At 36.3% G+C, this 26,524-nt stretch overlaps 3 protein-coding genes across 3 annotated transcripts in view; 1 reads left to right on the top strand and 2 right to left on the bottom strand.

Moving 5' to 3' along the window:
• Positions 1–1,153: 1,153 nt before the first annotated feature.
• LOC106665540 (28S ribosomal protein S31, mitochondrial) lies at positions 1,154–3,393 on the bottom strand. The gene is made up of 7 exons (XM_014392020.1): positions 2,963–3,393; positions 2,498–2,627; positions 2,204–2,300; positions 1,992–2,139; positions 1,792–1,935; positions 1,512–1,726; positions 1,154–1,458 (listed from the first exon to the last, which is right to left on the bottom strand). The coding sequence occupies exons 1-7, from the start codon at positions 2,992–2,994 to the stop codon at positions 1,190–1,192; spliced, it is 1,035 nt and encodes a 344-aa protein (XP_014247506.1). The 5' UTR covers positions 2,995–3,393; the 3' UTR covers positions 1,154–1,189.
• LOC106665541 (hypoxia-inducible factor 1-alpha inhibitor-like) lies at positions 3,141–6,329 on the top strand. The gene is made up of 6 exons (XM_014392021.2): positions 3,141–3,492; positions 3,552–3,802; positions 4,616–4,764; positions 5,006–5,151; positions 5,208–5,378; positions 5,881–6,329. The coding sequence occupies exons 1-6, from the start codon at positions 3,373–3,375 to the stop codon at positions 6,049–6,051; spliced, it is 1,008 nt and encodes a 335-aa protein (XP_014247507.1). The 5' UTR covers positions 3,141–3,372; the 3' UTR covers positions 6,052–6,329.
• Positions 6,330–7,779: 1,450 nt separating this feature from the next.
• LOC106665525 overlaps positions 7,780–26,524 on the bottom strand; it is a 145,489-nt gene continuing 126,744 nt past the window's right edge. The window contains exons 3-7 of the mRNA XM_014391991.2: positions 17,124–17,284; positions 16,866–17,051; positions 16,547–16,807; positions 14,791–16,484; positions 7,780–8,997 (exon numbers count right to left, since the gene is read on the bottom strand). Coding sequence (XP_014247477.1) covers positions 8,153–8,997; positions 14,791–16,484; positions 16,547–16,807; positions 16,866–17,051; positions 17,124–17,284 — 3,147 coding nt within the window. The 3' untranslated portion in view covers positions 7,780–8,152. The remainder of the gene's footprint in view (positions 8,998–14,790; positions 16,485–16,546; positions 16,808–16,865; positions 17,052–17,123; positions 17,285–26,524) is intronic.

Below are 26,524 nucleotides of genomic sequence, written 5' to 3'. Positions count from 1 at the left end.
GAAAATATGCAAGACCATCTATAGGCCCAGAACCTAATATTGGGATAACAAATTCTAACATACTACTCCATCTCAGAATGGTTCCATACAAAACAAAAATGGACGACCTACAGCAGTGCCAGACAGTAAACCAATGGTTAAAGAACAGGAAATACATAATGGAGTAAAATTAAAGGGAGTGATAGGCTGACTTGAATCACTCACGTGATGGACGGACTAAAAACAACTAACAAAGAAGAAATACAAAACTAGGTTAAAAACCTAGCATAACAATGGTTACAATCCCAATAATTAGAAAACTTGTAAACAAAAAACAGTAAACAACACCTTATACGAAAACAGACATAAACTGGGCCAAATTCACATAAATAAGGAAAGAAACATACAAAATAACAAAAATTTAGGCCTAAAGTATGCACTGAAGAAAACATACAAAATTAGAAAACTACTGAAGCAAAATGCTAAGACTTGCCATCTAGAAGAAAACGGTGTACAGATCATATTTTAATCACATCTTAAAACAACACAAAATTATATCTTATACAAAACTATCACAAACAAGAAAAACTGATATAGTTTTATTATAAAAAAATAAATAATAAAAATAAGTATACCATTACACTTTCGACAAAGCATTACATTCAAAAGCAGCACACTTACTTAAACCATATATCTCTGAGATAAGAAAATGACTTTTATTTACAGATTGAAGTTATAATGTAGCTAATAAAGTTAACGTAGAAAAATAAATTTTACAATAATACCAATTCGTCACATTCAGTATTCCATTCAAAATGAACTGAAGAGCACATTTTTCCGATCAACATCGAGTTATGTATGACAGCTTGATAGTGGTCGTATAGGGTGTCGTGCAGTCAAATTGTACTCCCATTAATTTCCTTATCGCCTCAAAGTACATTACAAAACAATTATTCTTGTTGTTCGCAATATGAGGAGATATCAGTTGCTGTTCCATCAAGAAGAAACCAGCAGTGTAATTTTGACGAGGTGCTGAATATTTTACTATATGTTTGTGAAAATCCGAATTCCTCCCTCCGAAATGTTGTAAGGGCTTTAGGTTTTTCAAAAAATAAAATTACAGATGTACTAGAGATATAGAGAGGATAGAGAAGGACCAGAAATACTCATAACATTTCTACTAAATAATAATTCTATATTTACAAAAGAGTTATGAGGTAACTTCTTTGGAATCACGAGTGTCAACCATTTCACCAGCTCCAAGTTCAAGAATCAAAGCTTTTTTGTCAATAAAGTAATCCCTGTACCACATGATGTGCGCTTTCTTCTCTTCAGCAGTGAGCCAATGGTTACGTGACAGACCGACACAAACGAGGTCCATGAAATTTCTTATCGGTCCTCTGTCGGGGCACCATCCTTCTAGGTGATTTTCAAGGAAGACGTGATCTTCAAAGGACACTTTCTTCTCCTCGTCTAATCCTAACAATAATTTATATTTTATTTTTGTTTAACATGGTTACATTTTAACCAACCTTGTTCGTTATCTATTGGAAATTTCCAAAGAATGCCCCTCTCTGTCCAGATCATCATCTGCTCCCAATAATTTGTAGGTGGGTGCGTTATAGCCATTTTTCGCTCTCTTGATTTGCACTTCTCCCAAGTCGACATGACAGGGATGTTTTTATTGTCATTATCAACTTGGAACCAATTGAGTGGTGCAGCACCAAAAATATTCACCCTAGGCATACTAAATAATACAATTATTTAATAAAAAGTTAACAATTTGTTATATGAGAAAAACAATATACTTACTTGGCAGAAAATTCTCTCGGCGGTCTTAAGCTTTTTTCTCTAAGAGCATCACGTACCTGATCCGACCGGGACCTGGACCATTCCGGAGCTATATTTCTAGTACTCTTTTCATCTGTTTCAACTCTCATACCGGATAACAGTTGGCTACAAGACAGCATATTCAATAAAATAAAAAATAATAATAATTAAAAAAGTCTTACCTCAGAGTTTCATTTTTTGAAGCTTTTAAAATGGATTTTTGCAGTTTTTCATTTTTGTAAAGCATTTTAAAAAGAAGTTCCGCCTCAGCTTTTTGAGGGTTTTCCATTTTTTTCACAACTTCTTTAGCTGCAACCGTAATCTTTTCTCCTAAAAACAAAAATTGTACAAAGTAGTGAATAATATTTTAATGAATTTATGACTGAAATGCTACCGAGTTCTGTAGACCTTGGCTTAATAGGCTTAATTTTTTTAAATTTGGAATTTTCCATTTTCTCTGAAGCTTTGGCTTCGTTTGTCGTTGTGTTTTCCTAAAAAGACGTACAATTCAAATAAATAAAATTTTTCGTCTAGTTATTATTGTTATTAAAAAGCAAAAATATAAGAAAAAATATAAGAAAAATATCAAGGAGAAAGAGCATAATGGTATAAGATATTTATCTATTTTTCAAAAATTACGGATACACTGAACAATGATTAATAATAAATACATATTGAAAAATATTACTTTGATTAATGATAGCAAGAGGTCGTTCATCTTTTTTTTTGCTGCTTTTTTCTTCTCATCTGATTCGTCATTACTTCTCTGTGTAGATGTTAGGGTGATGTTCCTAGATTTAATGTCTTTCGGTACTGCCCTGTAAAGTTTACAACTAGAATTAAACTCAGTTTGTTTCAATTAAAGAAAACACAACTGTCCGCAGATGTGTATTGAATGTAAATAAAATATTTATCAAGGTTCTTTGATTTGCGGAAGAAGTGCACAGCTTTTTCTGTTCATCCTTCAATCTTCCTCCTGTGTACCTCAGAGTAATAAATGTATGATTTTTTTGTCTGTTATGTCAATAACATATTTATTTGGAAGATTATGTTATGATTATGATCCTAAGGATGCAGAAACAGTAAAGTTTGGCCTCTTAGCCCTAATCTTCCATGTACATTTATGGGTTATATATTATTCAAATTATACTACCTGGCTAAAAATGATATTCTGGCTGGTATCATCGTTGACTTCTTGAAATAAAATAACTTTAAAAATCCCTTAGCTAATATAGACACTATTTTCAGAATCTCGTGATAAATAGCAAGACTAGAGGTTATACAGTGGTTCTTGAATGCTTGTTTAGGTTTCAGAGCTGTTATATATTTGTCTTTGATAGAGAACAAGTGTTATTGTGACGTTTTGTCAGGTTTTTGGCTTTTTTTTTGCAGAAAAAAATCTTTTTCTGTATTTCCCTGATAAAACCGAATGTACTGGGTGGAAGTGAAGGACCATACGGTCGAAGGGCCTTAATTTCATCTGAGCATGCGATCTAGAAGGAGAAAGCTGTGAAGGCGAAACTCGTCTCTGAGGCTTTTACTTTTTATTTTTAACACGGGGAGATGGATGCTGTTCCGGACCGCTGGGACGAAAGCCAGCTCCGGAGCTATGACATACCGCTTACAACTATTCCTAAGTACGACGTCCAGGATCCAAGGGTGGAAGAGCTCATCTCCCAACATGTAATTTTTTCTTTTCGACCCTCATTTCAACCCTAATCTGAACATGTTTCATATTTTAGAAACCCGTCGTCATCATGAATTCAGGGCTTGTAGCATCTGCAATGAAATGGGACATCAACTACCTTGCGAACCACATGAGCAACACCAGCTGTACGGTCATCATATCAAAGAACCACAAGTTCAAGTACTATGATGTCAGGACCGTCTTGCCATCGGTGAAGGCCAAGTTTACCCCTCCAACCAGACAGATGACAATGAAGGTCGCCGATTTCGCTAAAAGGCTGAAAGAATGGAAGAAAGGCGATGAAAGGTAAGCACTAGTTTATAACCCTAAGGGTCACCCAATATGTAAGCTAAGTCCTAAAATGAATTTTTTTAATAATTGATTATGAATACCAGGAACTGGAGGAGTTCCTCCTGACCTACAGCTTTATTGTACTCCTGGTTTCATTTTGGGAACTCCCATCAACACGTGGGAAAATTGAGCCTTCAGTGTGATGGTGTTCTATCGAAGAGACTCATTTTTGAAAGTGGGTTGGGATTGAATTCAAGGTGTCTGAGACCTGATCCCACCAGGTCATCCATTGATGAGTGCCATGTCAACTTTTATTGCTGCCACCGCTCCTCTTATGTGTCAGAAAAATTCAGTGGTGATGTGGTAATCAAGCGCCTCGGCTACCTCAATCCCCTTAAAATGTCATGATAACACCCATGATCACTTATACAATTTACTTACTTATGCAAATGTATGGTGGCCAAAAATAGAACAAAGAAAGGCAGTGAAAATACTATAAAAATGCAAAGTATATAGCCATCTACTGGTGATACCAACTTTATGGTTATGTGAACTTTATGATAGTAAGTAAAGTAGTACCTGTCATGCAGGAGGACTTAAGAGACAAAGGATCAAACGGCTTTACAATGCAATTTTGCTATTTTAGTCCTTTAAAAACAATGAGCTCTGTTTGTGTTAGAACCTAGAATCACCGCTGAAGATGGTGAAAAAGTGAAACATACCCGAAAGGCCAAAACTGCAAGAATAGGCTGACTAATGATTGGATGATTAGTTTCATTAAAACTATAGAGAAAATATAATTTATTTATTTTTATTTTATTTTTATAGATTCTATCTACAGCAAATACTAAACAACACTGTCGGACCAGGTATTGTCCATGATTTTTTAAAATTCAGGTGGGACTGGATACGTGGTATCCAAAAGAAGATGAGGTGGGGTGAATTAACATCGAATCTACTACTCATAGGAATGGAAGGTAAATTTTACAACACACTGCAGAAACAAACACATTTCTTTATGGTTACTAAATTTTTTATACCTTTCTTTTTTTACGAATGGAAACTTATGTTCCACTGTTCTACACTTTTATGCCTTGGCTGTGACCATGTGAAAAAAATTTTTTTTATCACATTTGCAATATGTATAGTGTACAAAAAAAAAAGTGGATTATATTTTTTTACATATTTTGTGTATTGCAGTTAATTTTTATATTTCAGGAAATGTAACGCCGTGTCATTATGATGAACAAGAGAACATTTTCGCTCAAGTGCGGGGTTTCAAAAGGTTTATTTTATTTCCCCCAGAGCAGTTTGCATGTTTCTACCCGCATCCTGTTTATCATCCTCATGACAGGCAAAGCCAGGTAAGCCATTTTAAATATCCATTTGGAACATCAGCAAACCTCTAAAATGTTTCCAGGTAGACTTTGATAGCCCTGATTTGGAAAAGTTTCCAAAATTCGCCGAGGTCAGGGGAGAAGAGGCAATCGTCGGCCCCGGTGACATATTATACATACCAATTTACTGGTGGCACCACGTCGAGTCGCTCATGAATGGCGGGTATACCGTCTCTGTGAACTTCTGGTGCAAAGTAACTTATTGAAGCCTTTAAATTACAATTTTCTATTGAGAAGTCAGGGAAGGGGATAAGGTCAATTTGAAAGAAAAAGAAAACAATCACTTCGTCAAGCCATTTTCAAATTTTATTCCTATATCAACTTGGAATATATAACAGGCTGACCAACTAGCCAAAGAATGAGCAACCCTGTCTCCCACAAGTCTTGAAAAAGAAAAATCCAACTATAGGACAAAAGCAGCAAATATAGGATAGGGTAGCTTTATGATTTATAAATCTGTCAAAAATGAAGGCACAGGTTTTCATGCCAATAGTCCAAGCGTGCAAAGAGGCACTGAGGAAAGTGCTGTTTTACGGGAAAAAGTGCGCTTTTCATGGTGTGTCAATAAACTCATTATTAGCTTTAGTCCTGATGAAGGCTTATTCCTGATTTTTCAATACAAAATTATAATATTAATGGCTGATGTAAATTATAACCATAAATGACATTAAAAATTTATTTATTTTTATATTTCAGGCAGGTCCTATCGGTGAGATTATTTATCCTCTCAGGGGTGATCAGAAGGTCACGATAATGAGGAACATTGAAAAAACTCTTGTCGAGGCGCTTAAGGACCCTGAGGATGTTGGGCCCCTTCTGAGAGCCATCGTATTGGGAAGGTACACAGAAGAATCTGAAGAAATTTAATTCCCCATAAAGATGCATTTCTTTATATATATTTTATGATAAAAAGTTGTAATTATTAAAAGAACAATGGTGAACAGTGGTGGGACACTTTACTCAAATTATGGTTCATTATGGCAAATATTTGGAGTTTTATCTGATAAATGTGAGAGAACTGTATTTCCTCAGAATTTGATTTATATAATATTACATAAATAAACAAATAATATGTAAAAAAGATCTGTTATATTATAACTCAAATTTGAATGATATGATTAATCAAGTGGTAATATTTAGTTATTTATTATTTAATGAAATTATGTAAAAATATACTTTTTTCTTTTTAAAATTCTAAATTGTACATAAATGCTTACCTTTTACATTTACACCAGGATCTACTAATGAAACTCAAATCCTTCCTTTCTGCACATACTATCTTATAAAATCCTACCAATCCTCAACCTCTTTGATCAATTAATCCTCTCTGGAGTTCCCCGAGGGAGCATCCTAGGTCCATTTCTTTTCAGAAAAGCATACATTCCTCAACACCCTTGCACAATCACCCTATGTCCCGATACAACCTCTTTGCAAACCTTGATCCTGTCAAAGTTCAATTCCTTCGAGACCCTAAATCATCCATGTCTGCACTAACTCTACTGTGGGTCTACTGCTAAAACTCCTAAAATTTTACCAATCTCAACCTCTGATCCATTTATACAGCAGACATCCCTGAACATCTTAGTACACTCACCTGCTGTCCATACAACAATTCTTTCTGCTAACCTCGATCCTATCTTAGCAGTTTGATACCTCCAAGACTGCCTTTATCTGAATCAAATGCCACTTCCTGCAGCAGATCGTATTAAATAATAGACGTGTAATAGACAATAGGTTGACATAGAAAAAAATACATGGCAGAATTACAGTAGATACAGGACAACAAAAAACTGCTGGACATACGTTTGACTTAGTACAAAACAAAAGAACTCCCCAGCTCCTATATGGATTTGTAACCTGTAACTGTTTGGGACTGTATGTTTCTGCCAAAAATCCTTCATATGAACACTGATCTCGAGAATAAGGTACTCCATCATCTATGACCTTTCCACTCTTACCCTTTCTAGTAATCCAGGTTGAGAGTTGCAGACCTCGTATCTGCGCACAAAAAACATTTCATCAGGTAATGTAGGGATGGTTAGGATGTGTAGTTAGGATTTTGGTTGAAAAAGCTGCCTACCGTAAAGGGTGGCTCATTCAGCAATGATCCATCAATACCATAGTGCAAGGAATCCAGTAGTTGGTAATTATTTTTAACTAAACGCTATAATTTTATTTAAGAATTTGCAAAATAATTGTGTTGCAGAATTTTTTTTTTTGTCATTTCTGTATGGATCTAAATAAAATAAATCTGGTGGAAATGAAGGAGGCTATTTGAATAAATAACATCAGACATATAATATTTGAATTCACGTACTTTTATTTTTTCAAACATTTTATTAAAACGTACAAGAAGCTATTCACCCTCCTAAATGAGAGGTGCAACCAATGAGGCACTTGTTTCATGTTCACTAGCTAAAAAAGGGTTTTGGGTATGGCAGTCGGAACGCTCAAAATAAATGGACTAGATTTGAATTAACAATTGATTTGTTTCATCTTATAATAAATCTGAAGTTTGATCCTAATTTTTAATTGTCCCAGAAATATAGTAAAAGTTTGATGAAAAAATTCTTATAGATAATTTTTTTAACCAAATTGCATCAGGTTTCTAAAATATATGTAATAAATATTAAAGAAATAAATAAATAATTGGTAATATAATACATTTTCCTTGTGGAATGTAGCTTTTCAAAATTGATATGGCAAGATAACATTCAGCAATAACAATTTTTAACATTCCTATATTGCTTATATATTATATATTTGAGTATTTACACTGTACAAAATGCTGGTTGCTTTGCCATATTCAAAACTTTAACGTTATAAAAAGAAAAGAGTAATTACTAAGAGAAAAAAAAATGGCTTGAATGGTCTGACTGATTTTAGAAGCCTTGATTAACATGAATAACGTAAAATGTTATCAATTCGAAAAAGTCAAAAGGCTGGAATTTTATTATATTTTTTTATTTTATAAAGCAGTTTCGAGAGTGGAGTTTGTTTTGTTCATGAGCTTGTGTTGCGCCTGTACCAATTGGGATGATTTGAGGTTTTCGACGGCTTCGGCCAGTGTCTGTTCGTCTTCGTCACTGCGATCTTCCGGTATCGTGGACGAGAGAACGTTGTGGTCGATGGGCTTAACCGTCGGGGTGCGGTTTTTAAGCCGTTGGACGGCCGACTCCTTGCCGACCGGCGAGGCGATGTGGCCCCAACCCTTCTGCAGGAGGAGCTTCTTGAAGTCCCTCCGCGAAGTAGGCTGCGGCGGGCCCAGCCGGTCGATAGCTAGTGATGGCCTTTCCGAGTCAGGTGGCGGCGAAGAAGGAACTAGAGTGGGTCTGTTGTAGGTCTTTCTCTGTAAATTCCTCGGTGATTCTTCCAACTTCTGGACCTGGAGCCTGGGCAGGGAGCCGAACCCACCTGACATGTTATTCTGCCTGATGTATCGCAGCTGCTGGAGCGGCGGCATCGGCTGAGGCATGTTCTTTAAAATGTTCTTCTCCAGAGGAGTTGGCTGGACCAAGTTTTTCGCGGGGATTACCTTGGGCCAGACGGGCTTGTTTTCGGACTTTGTCAGACTTTGAATTCTCTTTTTGGACTCGTGGATTACAGCGAACAGGTCCATGGCCGACCTGCTCGATTTCGGCGGTGAGTTCTTTCGGATCGGAGAGGGATTCGTCGTGAAATCCAGGTCGGACGAATGGCCCGGGGATTTCGTCGGAGTCGATGTCGACCTCGGCCACGTCGACTGACCGCTGCTGATCGAATCGTTCTTATTCCATTTAATTTCAGTTTCTTCGTTCGACGACTTGTCTCCAGCTGAAAATAAATGAAATGTCTTTTATTTCATTATTTTGAAATTTTTGAAGTAAACATTTATATATTAGTAAAAATGACAGATACGTTGTTAAAATATAATTTGCCATCTTTAGTGATTTATAAAGGAAACAAGGCGTGAAAAGACACGGCTGAAGAGTACGTAGAAGAGGATCGGAAACTGAACTACATGAGAGATTCAGCTTGCTAAGACCGAATCGTAACAAGTGGTCGACTACAATTACAAAATTGTACAGACAACAGGTGCACTTAGGTCATCCTGTTCTGCCTTTTCTCCTTCTACAGAATCAATCGCTGTCTTTAAAAGAAAATCATCTAAAAAAAGAAATATCGAGAATTGGCAAACCAGGGTAATCTTGGTGTAGTTTATCAGTATTAATATTATATAATAGTACACATGAAAAGTGAATTGATGGATTCGTGATAGTAAATAACAAACAAATCACAACAAATGATATACTAGTTCGATAGAACGTCGCCACTTCTATATGAGCTTAACAGCTTGAGATACCAAACCATTACGCAAATGACCTGCTAACAATCATGGTGGGAAAATTAGATGACAGTCTGTCGATTCAGATGCAAAAATCCCTAAACATTAACTGATCTGAGAAAATGTGTTTAAATATATAGATAAAACACGAAGACATAACTTCTCCTAAGAAACTAATATCTAGATATAACCCTTGAACAAAGACTCAAGTGGAGAAGTCATACTACCTAAGCCCCCTACCAAACAATAGCCAGAGATTATGAAACAAAGATGGGGGAATAAATCCAAAGATGGTTACAGCCCAGACCCTTGGTCACATATGGATCATTAGTATGCTAAAACACTGCATGTAGAGACATAAAACAAGCTACAGAGACCCTAAGAAAACACCTCTCATACCCTTCATAAGAAGAAAGAAGCTAAATCTAAAACCACCCACTCTAAAAGAAACTAAATACTTAGGTGTACCTTGAACAATGGCTAAAAAGTAAACAAGTAACAATCATTGGCCTGAGATTTGGTAGGAAAAATGGGGAATGAACAGCAGGATGGTACAGTGGTTACACACCACAGAACCCTCAAGATAGTGGCAAAAAACGATGTATAAGAAGGCATCAAACAAACTGCAAACACCCTAAGAAGACATCACTCATATCTTTCTTAAAAAGAAGGCAGCTAATCTGAAAATACTCACGCTAAAACATAACCATCTCCAAAGAAGGAAAGTGTAATCCCCAAATCCGCAAGTAGAGCAGTCATATAGGCAACATATACAAAAGGTCTAAGTACTACTACGCATTGACCAGAGAATGTGCAAAAAAATTAGGGAATAAACCCAAGGATGGGGTATTGGTAATACGCCACAACCCCTGGTTACATATGGAACTAGTACGGTATATGGTGAACAAAATTAATGCATAAAAGGATACAAAACTGGAAAGTGTATAAATATTAGCGTGCCTTGACATAACAGAGGCGTTGACGAATCAAAGATCGTGAAGTGGTAAGGGATGGAATTACACCCTAGCAAAACCCTTTGGACGAGTTCAACAAACGTCCAAGCTGAACCTATGAAATCCAACTCTATGTACAGGATTTGATAAAGAATAATATGATAGACAAAAGAGATTTTCATACTTAGGAAGAGTCAGGCAGCTATAAAAGCTCTCTGGGATGCCTATAATGGCACAGCAATGCAAAAGTTATTCAATCTTCAGTATTTGACAAAAAAATATTTGAATTAATTTGTATGGATGTGTTCATTTAAACTATTAGTGATGTTTGTATCAGTGGTGATGGGAGTATCGGTCGATGGTTATTGGCATAAAGAAAACGACTTTGAATCTTGGCCGACGTTTCGATTTAATTTTAAATCTTTTTCAAGGTTGTCGCTTGATATCTAAGCGTCCTCTTTTTTATTATGTTTTATTTACTGTTATCAATTGGCAAATGTTCCATGTTATTTTTCTACTCCATTGGTTGCTACCATGAGGGGAATTGTAATGGAGTAGAAAAATAACATGGAACATTTGCCAATTGATAACAATAAATAAAACATAATAAGACACTTACAAATCAAGCGACAGCCTTGAAAAAGATTTAAAATTAAATCGAAACTTAATTATTCAGAAATAGTGAGATGCGGTCTGGTGTGATGTAGGTTTCAGAAAAACATTTTCTTTATCGTGCCAACGTTTCGATTTTTACAATTAATTAAGGTTTTTAGTTGAGATGAAAAAAAGCTAATGGCCCGAGCGAGATTCGAACCCACGATCTTCGGCTAGATACGCCGCTGCTCTACCACTTGGGCTATCGTGACCTCGATCCACTCGGACATCAACTTCCTTTCTCAACCCCACCTTATGAGTTTTCCCTCCTTTTTGCCATTTTTCATCGTGGGTTCGAATCCCGCTCGTGCCATTAGCTTTTTTTCATCTCAACTAAAAACCTTAATTAATTGTAATGTATTAATTGGTCAAGCGGACAACGAAATTAGTGAATTGAAGTTTCGATCTTTATTGAGATCATCTTCAGGGCTCAAAGTGTTTGTCTTCTGTGTAAGAAAATGTTTTTCTGAAACTTACATCACACCAGACCGCATCTCACGATTTCTGAATAATTATCGATTAACGGTCACTAATCACCACACATTAAATCGAAACGTCGGTCAAGATTCGAAGTCGTTTTCTTTATGCCAACAACCATCGATTGATAATCCCATCACCACTTCAGAAAAACATTTCTGAACACACATTCGAAAAACATTGTGATACAAACATCACAATTATAATTCAACGGTCATCAAAAGTTACATTAAACTATTAGGTGAAATGATAGACATGCAGGACGAGGATGAGTCAAAATTTCCGTCTTGAGTCTGATATCAAAGAAATCTTCTATGAAAAATTCCTATCCGATTCGCTCAGTTGACTTTATGAAAAAACAGCGAGCCAAAGCGGACGAAGAGAATGAATTACTCTTTTTGAGAGACATTGAACTCTGAGAAATTTGGACTCATCCCGGTGGTTTCAGCTTCAAATAAAACATGCAAAAAACATTTAAAAAGGACATTTAGGCTCACCTGGGCTTCCTGAATCCATTGTGAAAGAACTAAACATGTCCAGTGCATAGAAAAGCCGTGCAACACCAAACTTTAGAAATAAACTATCCTTTGTTAAAAAAAAGTGAAAAAAATTATTTACAAAATAATTTGCAATTTCCGTGACCAACCGCACTGACGTTTTTAGTCTCAAATAAAGGGTTGGGATTAATATTTGTTAAGAAATGTTAAAATGATTCAGTTTTCAGTTCCAGGTGGACATGATTAAATATTTATTTATATTAAACTCCTCTGGGAATTGTTAAGCAAGTAGTTTTATAAGTCTTTTATTATATAGTAGGACAGTTAATTTCTTTTTCCTTTTTTTTTAATTATTACACACACAAAGCAAACATATACTATAAAAAAACCCATGCAATAAAACTAAAATTATTTACAATTATATACATGATAAAAAATGAAAATACATTAAAAAAGCTAATATGACATTTTTTCAGATAATTTATGACAAGGAAAACAACAAAATATAAAGCGAAACTTTTACTACGCTACATAAAACATAAAAATGCCGAAACTCAGGTACAAATGTAAACAACAAAATTGCCAACATGCACATTTACGTATATATATGTATAAAAACAATCAATAAATATAAAACTAGACAAAGCGTGATAAAAAAGTGATTATTTCACCTTATACCAATATTAAAAAACTCCATTAACACCAGTTTAATCAGTATGTGCTTGGGATTTATGGTTGTTTCGCATAAAACGAAATAATCATAAAAATATATGACAGCAATTACTTGATACATATATATTAAAATACGTGTAAAAAGTGCCTGATAATGTGGATTTTACCTGACAAGAAGCGTATTGAAAATGTCCTCGGTGAATTTCATCATACGTTCTATAATTAATATTGAAAAACATCCGAAATATTTTAAAATTGTCTAGCTAAAAAGAGACCTGTCACCTCAAAGTTGTATTTTTTAATAAAAATACTGATTTAATGAGTGGTAACCGTTTTTAGGACCAAAAATACATTTTTTCTATATTAAACTACAAGTGTTTTTGCACAAAACACTAGCCCCGTAAAATGCAGAAATTTAGAAGTGCTTCAAGTACTTTTTTTTTAAGTTGAAAGGGTTCTGCTGACATTGTTTTAAGACTTGTCTCTAATTTCAGAAGCATCAATATCGTCTATCAATTTCAACTACAAAAGAATTTTTAGGTAAAGTCTTTTCTGTGTATATTGGGCGGTATTGTGCAAAAATTGAGTTCAATCGAAAAATTGCTTCTCTTAAAAACCTTTTGCACTTTTCGGTACATATGTTGTCTTGATTTTGAAAATAATGAAACTAATTTTTAAATTGGTGAATTTGATTTGCAAAAGTGTGAATATGAATGGCAAAATGGTGAATTTGATTTGTAAAATGAGGAATTTGATTTACAAAATGGGGAATTTGACTGGTAAAATAATTAATTTGATTTACAAAGAGGTAAATTGGATTAGAAAATAATCCTTTTAATTTTCAAAAGTAAATTTGATTCATACAACAATGAATTTCATTTGCAAAAGTGTGAATTTGATTTGAAAATAATGAATTTAAATTTGAAAAGTGCGAATTTTATTTGTAAAATATTGAATATGATTTGCAAATGGGTGAATTTGATACAAAAGGAATGAACTTATTTTTGACAATTCGGAATTTGATTTATAAAATATTGCATTCGTTTTGCAAAAGTGTGAATTTGATTTGAAAATAACGAATTTTATTTGCAAAAAGAAAATCTGGCTGACACAAGGGTGAATTTCATTTGGAAACAGGTGAATTTGATTTGTAAAATAATGAATTTAATTTGCAAAATGGTGAAATGAATTAGAAAAATTAGGAATATGATTGGCAAAAGCTGAATTTGATTAGCAAAACCGAGAATTTAAATTGCAAAACAATAATTTTATTTGGAAAACGTCTATAAGTTGCTTTCCTTCTTGATCAATTGCCAGAAATGAATTTTTAACACCAACTTCCTATTAGCAAGAATGATAAACCGGATCACACAATCTCATAATATTCAGGTTTCAACCCATAAGTTTTTTGCCTGAAGATTATTTTAAACATAAACATTTTAAAAAAATTAAGTATAAAACATCAATTAACTCGGATTTGTCGTGTAAGCATATATATTTCAATATAAACGTTCTTTATGCATGTTTCTATTGTAACTGTTACAAGAAGGGTTAAAATTGAAGAGTACAACTCGACCGTCATAAACATGACAGGACGCGTTTTGCCTGTTTTGAATGTTTAATTGAAAAGGTAGAAGTACTGCTGAAGACAGTTGGAATCAATGGTCTCGATAGGCCATATCTGCATTCCTACATGCATTCGTCTTGGGTCTAAGGTTCAACAACTCGATCCAACCTAGACTTTGGTGTTAATTGTATATATTGAAGAAGGAAAGACAACAGAAAAAGCCCAAATAAATAAAGAGAGAGAAGTTATTAAAGGTATAACTAAAAATAAGAATTAGGATTATGAACTAATACTAATTATTTATTAGTTTACTCCAAGTGGAATGTGTATTTCTTTCTGATAACTGCGCTGTTTTCTAATCATCGAGTGACATCTACAATCCGCTGCTTGTACGTTTGTTTAAAAATATATAAATGAATATTGTAGACTACCAAATATCAGTGTTTTCTTTTCGGAAATTACCTTTGTTATTGCGGACCGCTTGAATAGCCGAAATGAGACTAGGCCCGGCTACGACGCCAGGCCCGTACTGTTTTCTTCCTAGGACGTTGGGGTTGAAGACTTGGTCGTTTGCTTGCTTGTAGCTGTCGCTGCGCTTCAGAAGGTTGTCCTGGCCGGTTTGGTTGATGTTGACGTACGCCCCTCGCGACTGATGCGGGCTCCCGGATCTTGCTCCGGCCCGGACTATCATCCTCGGCGAAGCCGCTCTCGCAACGGTGGTGATCGACCTGTTGTGCGTGGGAGAAACGAGCGGAGAGAGCGGTTTGGAAGGGATGTTCTGCACAGGGCTCTGGGGGAAAAACTGCTGCTTCTGAGCGCTCAGCTTCTTCTGGCTCTGCGGTGATAAAGGTCCCGACGGGAGTTTATTTGGAATATTTGACTCTTTGGTCTCGATGGTCGACGTCTTCTGGACCGGAGACGGAATTACCGTCTTTCTGTTTGCAAACAATTGGCTCGACGTGTTTATGGGTCGAACGTTGAAGTTCCGCTGAGGTACTGGACTCGCGTTGCTAGTCGTTGAAACGTAAGGCCCGGGTTCGAAGGTACTAGTCGTATGGAGAGCTTTTCTTCTTTTCAAACTATCTGAAGAGAAGACGACTTTTCCTTCTGCGTTCAACGTGACTCTAGCCCCTGTCCGTCTTGGTTCTGTCAAGCAGTCCGTCTTGGGTATGTCGTTCAACGAGACGTACTCCGTCTCTCTTTTCAAAACTGTTGATATTGTGTTGAATTTGACTGGAGAACCGGGCACACCTCTCACTTCCGCGATGGTCACGTATTCACCGGAATCTATGTTCCTGTATTGGTTCAGGCTGACTTCGTCGTCACTCTGTGGAGGAGTTATGACGCACATCGACGGTATCCTCGAAGTGTTGATAGTCGTCTTTTCCCTTATCCTTTCCACCCTGTCAATTCCTTCTAGATCCGAGCATTCGGACATTTCTAAATCCAAAGAAGGACTGGCGATAGAATCGACTGGCGAGCTGCAAGTATTATGACCGGAATCGGGTGAATCACCGCACTTTTCGGGTGTCTTTCTGTGTTCGTGGTGTACGTCGACTGTGATGATGCAGTTCCTCTCGTCGTTGATGTCGTGCTTAGACAGATTCTCTTTGGTCAGGTTGGACGTGGACTCGTTTATCTGTTTGATCTCCTGGAAAGTCAGCATCTTCATCTCAGGCTTCTTGTTAAGTTTGAGGCTCTGTGTCTCTCTAGGGTCTAAATACGACTTGTTCGTTCTTTCAGGGAGTGTCTTGTTTCCGGAAAGTTGACTGTTTATCCTTTCCGGGACGACGGGGGGCGAAGGGACGAGGAGGGTCGTGCAGACTGTTCCGGCTGAACTGGCCGTCGTCGACGTTGACCCTTTTCCAAAAAGTTCGTACTCACTTTCTGCAGTGAGTGTTGAAGCGTTCTGGCTGTTCACGGAAAGCGCGGATGTACAGTGAATCGGCGTACTTGGCTCCTCTTCCCTTAACGTTTTCAACCCCGAGTCCAAATGGAAGGACGTGTAGTACCCCTCAGTGTCGCATGAATACATTGAACACGTTTCACCGTCGTCAGGGGTTAACGTCGTACTTTCGCTCGTAATAGAAGAAGACGTCGACACCATCGGAGGCCTTTTATGCTTAGGACAAACACTTCCACTACTTATACTCGACCTGAGAAGCAAAATCAAATAATTAAGTTTTGAAATTAAAAAACGTTGATGATATTTAAATACCTTGGGATATGAGATGTGGCGGTAGAATGTCCCGACTCGCTGGAGGCGCTCCAGTTCCCGCTAGACGAATGCGGGTTTTCTTCTTTGTCCCATTTCCTCCTTCCTGAAATGGACGCGCCCCTCAGCTTGACAGCAGGCTCAGAGTTCCTTATTTGTCTCAGTCTCGACTTCCCCCATTCTTTGAGGCTCTCCAGATGGGACTTCTTCTCGAAGGCGGCCCCGTCGATAATGGATTTAACCAGCATAGTTTCAGTAGACGTTCTGCAAATAATCATTAAGTGGTAATACATTCGAGAAAAATGTATTTCGACCAACTTACCCGACGATAGCTTCTAGTTCTTTGCAATCCGTGCCAGCGATCGTGTTTCTTCTCTTTCCCCTCGGGCGTTTTCCTTTCGTCCTTCTCTTCACGGTGTCGTCTCCTGCCACGAGAGACCTTCTTATGCTGGACATCCTTTCGAAACTTTTACCCGTAATGTCGACAGTTACGATTTCAGGCGGGAACCTTTGACGTAAAACGTTAGTTATAAAACACCTATTTTATGTTCATTCTTGTAATTATTTAAAAGGGGCTTACTTGAGCGCAACTGCTTGAAACTGCTCCTCAGGCGATGGTAGCGTGTGGTCAGTGACGTCCATCTCCTTATCAATGACTTTAAGCGTGCAGTCTGGATCAACAGTCACACTACCGAGCGCCTCTGAAGAAGTCCATTTTCTCAATCCATTGATAAGTGCAGGCTGAAAAATAGAAATTTGTCAATCGTAACTGATTCTAAGACAACAAAAATACAATGTTTTTCTATTTGACGGTAATAGTTACTCACAGAAAAGCTAACTAATTTACTAGAAATTTTTATCTCCATCAAGCTGCATTGATCCATCAAGGACAAAAATTTCTAAGCTGGATTCCTCAGAATCCCTAGTAGAAGGGAAATCCTTTACACTAAACGTTAACGGTTAATTAAACAAAGTAGGTCTTTCCGATTGAAAACCATTTTTACAAGATATGCTAAATTAACGAAAGCATAGAACGAGACCAGCTACACCTAAAGTCAATTTCACTGTTTACAAAAAACCACCTGCTTACAAAGAAAAATGCAAGGACCTCAGGAAAATAATTACAATCTTTCTGTGTTAAGAATTTTGCTAATCTTTGTTTAATACTAGAAAAGTTCATCATTTAACAAAGCTGAAATTTATAGTTACTTTTGGTTCTGCGAGTGATGAATTGGTATTTTCCGCTCGTTTTGGTCTGTCTGGCGCGTTAGGGCATCTCGCCATAGTGCATTGTGTACGTATCATATTCCACTAAAGAAGATGGATTCGATAATCAGGAGAGAAAAAGGCGAATTTTTGCGTTTTTCCCTTAAACTTTCTCTCTCTCTCTCTCTCTCTCTCTCTCTCTCTCTCTATCTATCTATCTATCTATCTATCTATCTATCTATCTATCTATCTATCTACCTACCTATCTACATATTTATCTATCTAACTAGCTATCTCTTTATCTGTGTATCTATTTATCACTTTCTTTTTCTTTCTCTCTCTCCCCCTCACTTTCTCTCTATTTTTTCACGCATGTTATTTTTCTCATGCTATCTCGCCATTTCTCTAACCTCTCTCATTATATCTATTTGTCTCCCTCTCTTTTTCCCCTCCTTCTTTTTAAATTTGTCTCTGTGTCTCTCACTCACACTTACTCTCTCTTTTTATCTTACTTTTTACTTTCTTCTTTATTTCTTTCTCCCTCAATCTCTCTCTCTCTCTCTCTCTCTAACTATCTACTTTTAGATCTATCTATTCATTATTAGCAAAAATTTTTTTTATATTATCCCAATTGAATTTTACATTTTGCCATTTCTAGCGAGATAAACTACAAATTATAGGTAAAAATTGGTGCGATGTGCTTTACTGGACAAAACAATGCAAAAAAAGCACAGTTCAGCAAAAATAATCTGCTAAACTAGTAATACAGCAGTAAGGCATGAAGCTAGGTGGATATTGCCTAAAACATATCAATTCCGAGCCGCATCTGTAGGCTGTTAAAGAATCTGACAACAAACGGGTCCATGCTCATTTTGCCGCATGACTCTCCGGGGCCCATTCAGAGGAGGGCAACCTTTACTTTCCCACGGTCGACCTGGCTCACTTCTTTCCCGGCCGATGGTCCGTGACTCTCTGAACACTAGATGTTATTAACGTTTTATCGGTAGCGGTCGGCCTCCGGCAACGCCCATTGTCGGTCTTCCGGGCCCGGCTTCCGGCCAGACAAATTAAACGGAGGCCGCATCTGGTTTTCAACTCATAAGTCCTAATCAAAAAAGCAAAGTTTGCCTAATTGAAAACGTGCGAAATGAACGGAACGTGGAATCCAGCTTTAATAGTTTTTATTTGCTACAGCAGTACACGTGGTGGTAGTTACGTGTTTTCCACAATTACATGAGCTTTTCCACAATAAAAGAGCTTTACGTAATTTTAAAAAATGGATTTTGCGTTTTATTATAAAACAATATTTGCGGTCAGATGAAAGAGATTGCACAAAATGAAAGTTAAGCACTTTAACTTTGTAAGTCGCTTTCTCAGCACAAGGTTCAAAAACGCCGTGCTTGTAATAGCGAAGAGAACAAACAGCGGGGAAAAAAGAACACTTGAAATGAGGCCCGGTCGGCCTCGCTTTCCCGCCGGTTCAAAGCAAGGACGTTTGAGGGTCCCACAAAACAAAAGAATGAAACTGAAGAATGGCCATCTGCGTATCTGCCTCCTCGTATATCACAGTCATTACAGAAAAGAAAAAAAGATTACGTTTTAATTTCATTATATTCAGTTCAAAATCATCATGTTAGCTTGCCAAAAATTAACACATGAAATAAAACAATCAATTTAAGAGAGCTATATTTTTTTAAACGAAGATGCGCAACAGCAGAGATCATATCAACCCTCAGGGTGCTGGTGTTTTTGAAGAAAAAAAAAAAAAAAATTTGTAAGTATGTCGGGTTCGAAGCAGGGCCGCTGGATTCGAACCGGGGTCTTTAGGTGCCCCTACACTATCAAGCGGCTTGATCAAATGCTTGAGTAAATCGATTGTATCAAGCGTGATTGATAGTGTAGAAACCTGATTGACGCTTGAAGCAAGCATTGACGGTGATTGATAGGAAGTTTGAATGACTCAAGCAGATGATCAAGCGCCTTGATAGTGTAGGGCAATTTTCATCAAGCATTGCGTCAGTCACTCGGTGGAAGTCATGGCGTCCACTACCGAAACCGCGCTTCCCGAAAACTCGGAGCGGGAGTTCATCAGTTTGTTGATAGATTTATATCGTGATTGTCCCGAATTGTGGAAAGTAAAGAGTAAAGATTATTTCAATAAAAATAAAAAAAGTGCGGCGCTAGGGAAAATCGTGGGGGCATTGAAAGTGCTAAAACCGGATTACAATGTAAAGCAATTGAAACAAAAAATTAATGTTCTCAGAACAAACTTCAACAGGGAGTTCAAGGCCATCGAGGGGAAAAAAGTGTCAGGTACGTCTTCGGACGACATCCCTGAACCTTCGCTTTGGTATTACAATGACATGTATTTTATAAAAGTCCAGTTGGAAATCGCAAAGACCGAAACTTCTGAGGTTCATGAGTGAAGCTGTTTCTCAGTTTGTACCACTCCTTAGCCCACCGTCGTTTTTTCTTTTGCTGTTTTTTCTGCTTCAGGGCAACCAATGTTAAGACTAGGAAGCCCAAATGTGTATTTGAAACCATTCAGCACCGAAACAAAACAAAAAATCAAACAGCGAAACGCACTGCTCCACTTCACGGCTTCCACTCCGAAGGAGTTTTGACCGAAAGATTGAAGGGTTGATTGAAGCACGCTTGAAGCTCCCATCAATCGGAGGTTCAAGCATTTGATCAAGCCGCTTGATAGTGTAGGGGCACCTTTACAGTTAGAGCGCCGTGTCAACGCCTAAACCGTTGCGCCCCCAGCTATATATTATTATATTATAATATATTGTATAATATATATATAATATATATAATATATTATTATAGCTATATATTATTATATTATCGTTATTGATAATATTACCATATATATATTTTTAATCTTCAGGCCATTACATAATGGATTGGTAGGTGAATTGGCCAATCATTCTATTGAAAATGTCACAAACAATCTCACAATTATAACCGTAAAAAATGTAGAGATAATTGTCCTTACCAGGGACTATTGCATATTGGAAAAGCTGTCAAATGCACTCTGTTAGTTCCCAATTGGTAAATTGTGCTAAAGTGGCTCTAGTAATTTCAAGCCAGTGGAATATGATCAACAAGCCGCGATCGGGTAAATATGATTGATCATTAACAAGCCAGGCTACAATTGAAAAGAAAAAGATTTAGATATGTAGATTGTTAGTATCAAGAAACCTTTCTGAGAGATTGTTATGTATGTTGAACATGTACACGTTTTTATGTGATGATTTAATTTATATGAATCACAGTCTTGTCGATATTTAAAAATAATTTAGGGCGAGGAAAATTCGCAAAGAACCACTGATGTGACATACCTCAAGGACCTATTCCAATGATTTTTGGAAGGTAAAATAAATATTTATTATTAATTAGTTATAAATATTATTTGGGCGGATGGAAAGCGGGGTCTATAGGTGCTATAAATATGAAAATCAGCTGCTTATGTACGCCAATGAAGTTATTATTGATGAAAATCCTCATGATTCAATTAGATATAAATATTTAGAAAAACTTATTTTGACCAATATCGACTCTCCGTAAACTTGGAGAAATCTAAAATTGTGGTGTATAGACGAGGAGGCAGATTGTCCTCAAAGGAGTGATGGTGCTATGGAGGATCTCAAATTGAGATCGGCAATAGTTACAAGTATTTGGGTGTTATCCTTACTCTTCGCTTTTCTTTTCTGTCATATTAAAAGCAAATTTCTTCTGCTTGGTTGACACTCAATGGAGGGCTTATTTTCGCAAAACATGATCCCTTCATAAAAACTTTCAGTTTTTCATCCCAATAGCTAGATCAATTGACAGCTATTCTGCCCAAATTTGAGGATATCAGAGTTTTGAAAGACTAGAAAGAAATTAATTAATTGAAATTATTAAGATTTTTTATAAAAAATTTGTTTTCTTTGCCAACGACCCAATTTTAGGTTATTACTATAAACTAATATAGACTGCTGGAGATCTTCACATTAAAATTGTATTTCACGTACTGCTTTAACTTTCTAAATACATGTGGTGATTAGTGACCGTTAATCGATATTTATTTAGAAATCGTGAGATGCGGTCTGGTGTGATGTAGGTTTCAGAAAAACATTTTCTTTGCCGTGCCAACGTTTCGATCTTTATTGAGATCATCTTCAGGGCNTTGGCACGATAAAGAAAATGTTTTTCTGAAACCTACATCACACCAGACCGCATCTCACGATTTCTAAATAAATTTCTAAATACATAGGGACTAGTACCGCCGTCACGGTTCTTGTTGTATAAGAAACTAAACATTCAATCAAGGTTGTTTTCTGGGAATAAGTAGTTGGTTTCTTGGAGAGTCAAATTGACTGTTCAAATTGATAGGGGAATTTTTGAATGGAAAGGTTGTTTTACGGTTTAAGATTATTATTTGAGCAAGAATTTACCCAGTGTTCTTTATTTAATGTAAATTGTAGAGAGGTCGATCATCATTTGCAATACGTCCTGTTCTTGCAGATTTCTATTTTACGCGTTTCCTGGGTAGTTCCAAGATTAATGAATTCCAGCTCGTTTCTCTGCTCGACTAGTGCCGATCGCTCATTAAATTTGCACGCATTGTATTATTATTTAAAGATCGTGAGATGCGGTCTGGTGTGATGTAGGTTTAGAAAAACATTTTCTTTACCGTGTCAACGTATCGATTTTTATTGAGATCATCTTCAAGGCCTGGGATTTATAAACATTTTTTAAATTCTATAAATACATATAGGATGAATGAATTTATACAATGATAGAATACAATAATATAGTAATATTAGGTATAATCAAAGTATTTGTACTCACTCAAAATGTGTTTTCTATGTAGATGTGCCATTCTTGTGCGTCGTGTTGAGTGTTAGTGAGATATGCTGTTTTTTGTTTATGTACATTTAATTTTCAAGAAGTGGGCAAGGAAATAGGGAAGAAATTCGTTTTTCTATGAGGAGTCGGCTTCTTTGAGGTGAACGGGACTGACAATGGAAAAAAGGGGAAATGGTTTGTCGTTCGGGCCTGGTTAGCTTTTCAGGATTATTATAGACGGGATTATTAAAGAAAGGAGAGATAAATTGTTGAAGATTTAGACTATTTAGAATTGTTTGATATTGGAGTGTGATTGTTTTATGTGTTGTATTATATGTTTTGTGTGTTATATGTATGTTATTGATATTGAATATGATTTCTGATATTAGCGTAGTTGCGGCTGAGTTTACATGTGTTTGTTCTGTAATTGATGCTGTGTTTGTTCTGTAATTGATGCTGTGTTTATCTCTGTTGATGTAAACAATTTGATCTGTTCTGTGTTTAATATTTTTGGATTGGTGATATCGAAATTGTGTTTCAAATGGTCGTGGCCAGTGCTGTAGGATAATGTTTGGTTTTTTTGCAATCATAGATATGTTGTTTTACCCTCTTATCCAGATATTGGTATGTAATTCCTATATAAGGACTTATTTCTTACTGTTGTGGAATCTTTAATTTTGTAAAAAAGGTGTGAATATTTTTATAGTTTTTGAAGGTTATTTTCAAGTTATCAGAAGTGAGAAATGTGTTTAATTTATGTGATAGGCCGTGAACGAATGGCATGGAAATGTTTGTTGGTTTGTCGGTGTTTGATAGAATTGATGTAGTGTTAATAGTGATAGTTGATGGTGTTGGTGTTGGTTTATAGTTATAGTTAACTGTGTTTAATAGGTGTGCTATAATTATGTCTGCAAATATCGGGCTTAGGCTGCTACTCATGGCTATGCCAAATAGTTATTGTTGCCAAATGGTTTGTATTTTATTTATTCCCTTTTTATTGGTTTTTTCCTTGACATTTTTATTTCTTGCTTCTTATATCTTTTATATGTGAAATGCTGTTGAGAGAAGAGGACATATTGTCCAGACGATAAATTATATTGTCAACACAACCTGCGGCTGACGGAATGAAACAATTCCAAACTGCCAAAACACCTATGTTTAGAAAACAAATTATTATTTTTATTGTGTGTTGATTAGTGACCGTTAATCGATAATTATTCAGAAATCGTGAGATGCGGTCTGGTACCAGACGATTTCTGAATAATTATCGATTAACGGTCACTAATCAACACACGAGAAGAACGAAGAACATGGGATTCTATGAACAAATTATTATTATTTGGGAATTTCAAGAAGATTTTGTTTTTTCAAATTCAGCGTGGCTTGAAAAAAGGCCAGTCTTTTAAATCGAAGCGGAGCCGGTTATGAAATATTGGTCTGCGGACCGCTTAGCCCCTAGGAAAAAACCTCTCAACACGCGATCACGATTATAAACATGGATTACGCTGACCAAGTCCGTAATATGTAAGAAATCCGCTTAAAACACTATTTCTATATAATTAAAAAAAATATTTATTTCTTATTTATTTAGAAATCGTGAGATGCGGTCTGGTGTGATATAGGTTTCAGAAAAACATTTTCTATATCGTGCCAACGTTTCGATCTTTATTGAGATCATCTTCAGGCTCAAAGTGTTTGTCTTCTGTGCAATTGGGTCATTCTTGCATGTCGTGTCAAGAGTGCCCAGTGGCAGTTTATTTGAGGATCATATCACACATATTGAAAATCTTCGTTCCTGTAATGAGCTGGTGAACAAATAATTGCTGTACTAGAAAATCTATAATATCACTCAATGCGTGTAAATTTAATGAGCGATCGGCAATAAAAGTCGAGCACAGAAACGAGCTGGAATTCATTAATCTTGAACTACCCAGGAAACGCGTAAAACAGAACTCTGCAAGAACAGGACGTATTGCCAAATGATGATCGACCTATCTCAAATTTACATTAAAGAAAGAACACTGGGTAATTTCTCGCTCCAATAATAACCTTAAACTGTAAAACAACTTTTCCATTCAAAAATTCCCCTATCAATTTGAACAGTCAACTTGACTCTCTAAGAAACCAGCTACTTATTCCCAGAAAACAACCTCGATTGAATGTTTAGTTTCTTATACAACAAGAACCGAGACGGCGGTACTAGTCCCTATGTATTTAGAAATTTATTTAGAAATCGTGAGATGCGGTCTGGTGTGATGTAGGTTTCAGAAAAACATTTTCTTTATCGTGCCGACGTTTCGATTTTTATTGAGATCATCTTCAGGGCTCAAAGTGTTTGTCTTCTGCGTAATTGTGTCATTCTTGCGTGTCGTGTCGAGAGTGCCCAGTGGCAGTTTAATTGTTAAAAAATTGTTCAATAGGTAAGAAAATGACAGTATTTCCTATTTTTTGTCAGAATTTCGTTAACAGAATCACTTCACCATGTACTTACTTTTTCACCAACTCATTAAATGAACTTAGATTTTCAATAAGTGTGATATGATCCTCAAATAAACTAAATATTTCTTGGGTTAAAAAATATTTTTAAAAAATTGTTCAATAGGGAAAAAAATGACAGTATTTACGACTTTTTGAAAGAATGTCTTTAACAGAATCACTTCATCATAAATTTATTTGTTCACCAGCTCATTAAATGAACGAAGATTTTCAATATGTGTGATATGATCCTCAAATAAACTGCCACTTGGTACTCTCGACACGACACGCAAGAATGACACAATTACACAGAAGACAAACACTTTGAGCTCTGAAGATGATCTCAATAAAGATCGAAACGTTGGCACGATAAAGAAAATGTTTTTCTGAAACCTACATCACACCAGACCGCATCTCACGATTTCTAAATAAATATCGATTAACGGTCACTAATCACCACACACAATATTTATTTCCAAGTGAAACAATTACACTGATCATAAAACGCTTTTTCTACCGTCTTGGACGAAAAACAAACCATTTGACAGCGTTTTGATTAAATAATTTAATAAATAATATATAGTTTTTCATGATAATTTTTTACAACAAGAAAATATACGGTTTAACCGTTTATTACATCGAACCCTTGATTAGTTGGTAGCATGTGCTGAGGATTTTCGACAGATTGGCTTGATTTTTTTGGCAAATGGGGCGACCAGCTGCCTTCTTTGTCTTATATTGCATTTGGCCTCATAAAAAATATTTCTACTATTATGTCTAAAAGTGAAATTTTACGAGTTTTACGAACTTGGCGTTTTGGGAAGTAGACTCCGGACCATGAGGTTTAATAAATAATAAAGAAACAAAAAATATTAACCTATTTTTTCTTTACGCTAGGAATGAAGTTTTTATAGAAACCAGGAAGAATAGGCAAGAATATAGTGGTTATGTGTTTTGTTTGAGTGCTTGTATTTATTAGTGTGAATGGTGAGGGGCTAATGAGAAACAGAGTCATCATCGAGAGTCGAGTACTCCAGCGACTGCAGATTCAGTGCAATGTATATAGGTGTGAAAGTTTTAATTGTGCAACTGTATTATTGATGTTAGTTTTAGGCTAGGTTATATTTTGCATGCGTTCGAGGATGAAAGAACTAGCTGTCGAAAGCCTCCGTTGGTGCCTAACCCCGTTGGTTGGGGCATCTGGCTTAAGGGTAAGGTGAACTCCACCGAGGTCCAGACCCCAGGGTCAGCACTTCGGGGAGTGACAACCCTTCAGTGTGAAAATCCTATATTTATAATAGGGTCATTCCAAGCCATGTTTTCAGATAGGCACATAGATCTGCACATGAAATAATCTGCAACAATTTTATGAGAAATTTTTACATCAGATATAACATTTAATTCCACGTAGCTTGAAGAATCAACTTTGAGGATACAATCCTAAACCCAAGATTATAAATT

This window comes from Cimex lectularius, unplaced genomic scaffold, assembly GCF_000648675.2.
Source record: "Cimex lectularius strain Harlan isolate CLEC.00 unplaced genomic scaffold, Clec_2.1 scaffold286, whole genome shotgun sequence".
In the NCBI taxonomy this organism is placed as follows: Eukaryota; Metazoa; Arthropoda; class Insecta; order Hemiptera; family Cimicidae; genus Cimex; species Cimex lectularius.
Note: the sequence above shows the minus strand (reverse complement) of the source record. Positions and strands in the feature narration are given on the sequence as shown.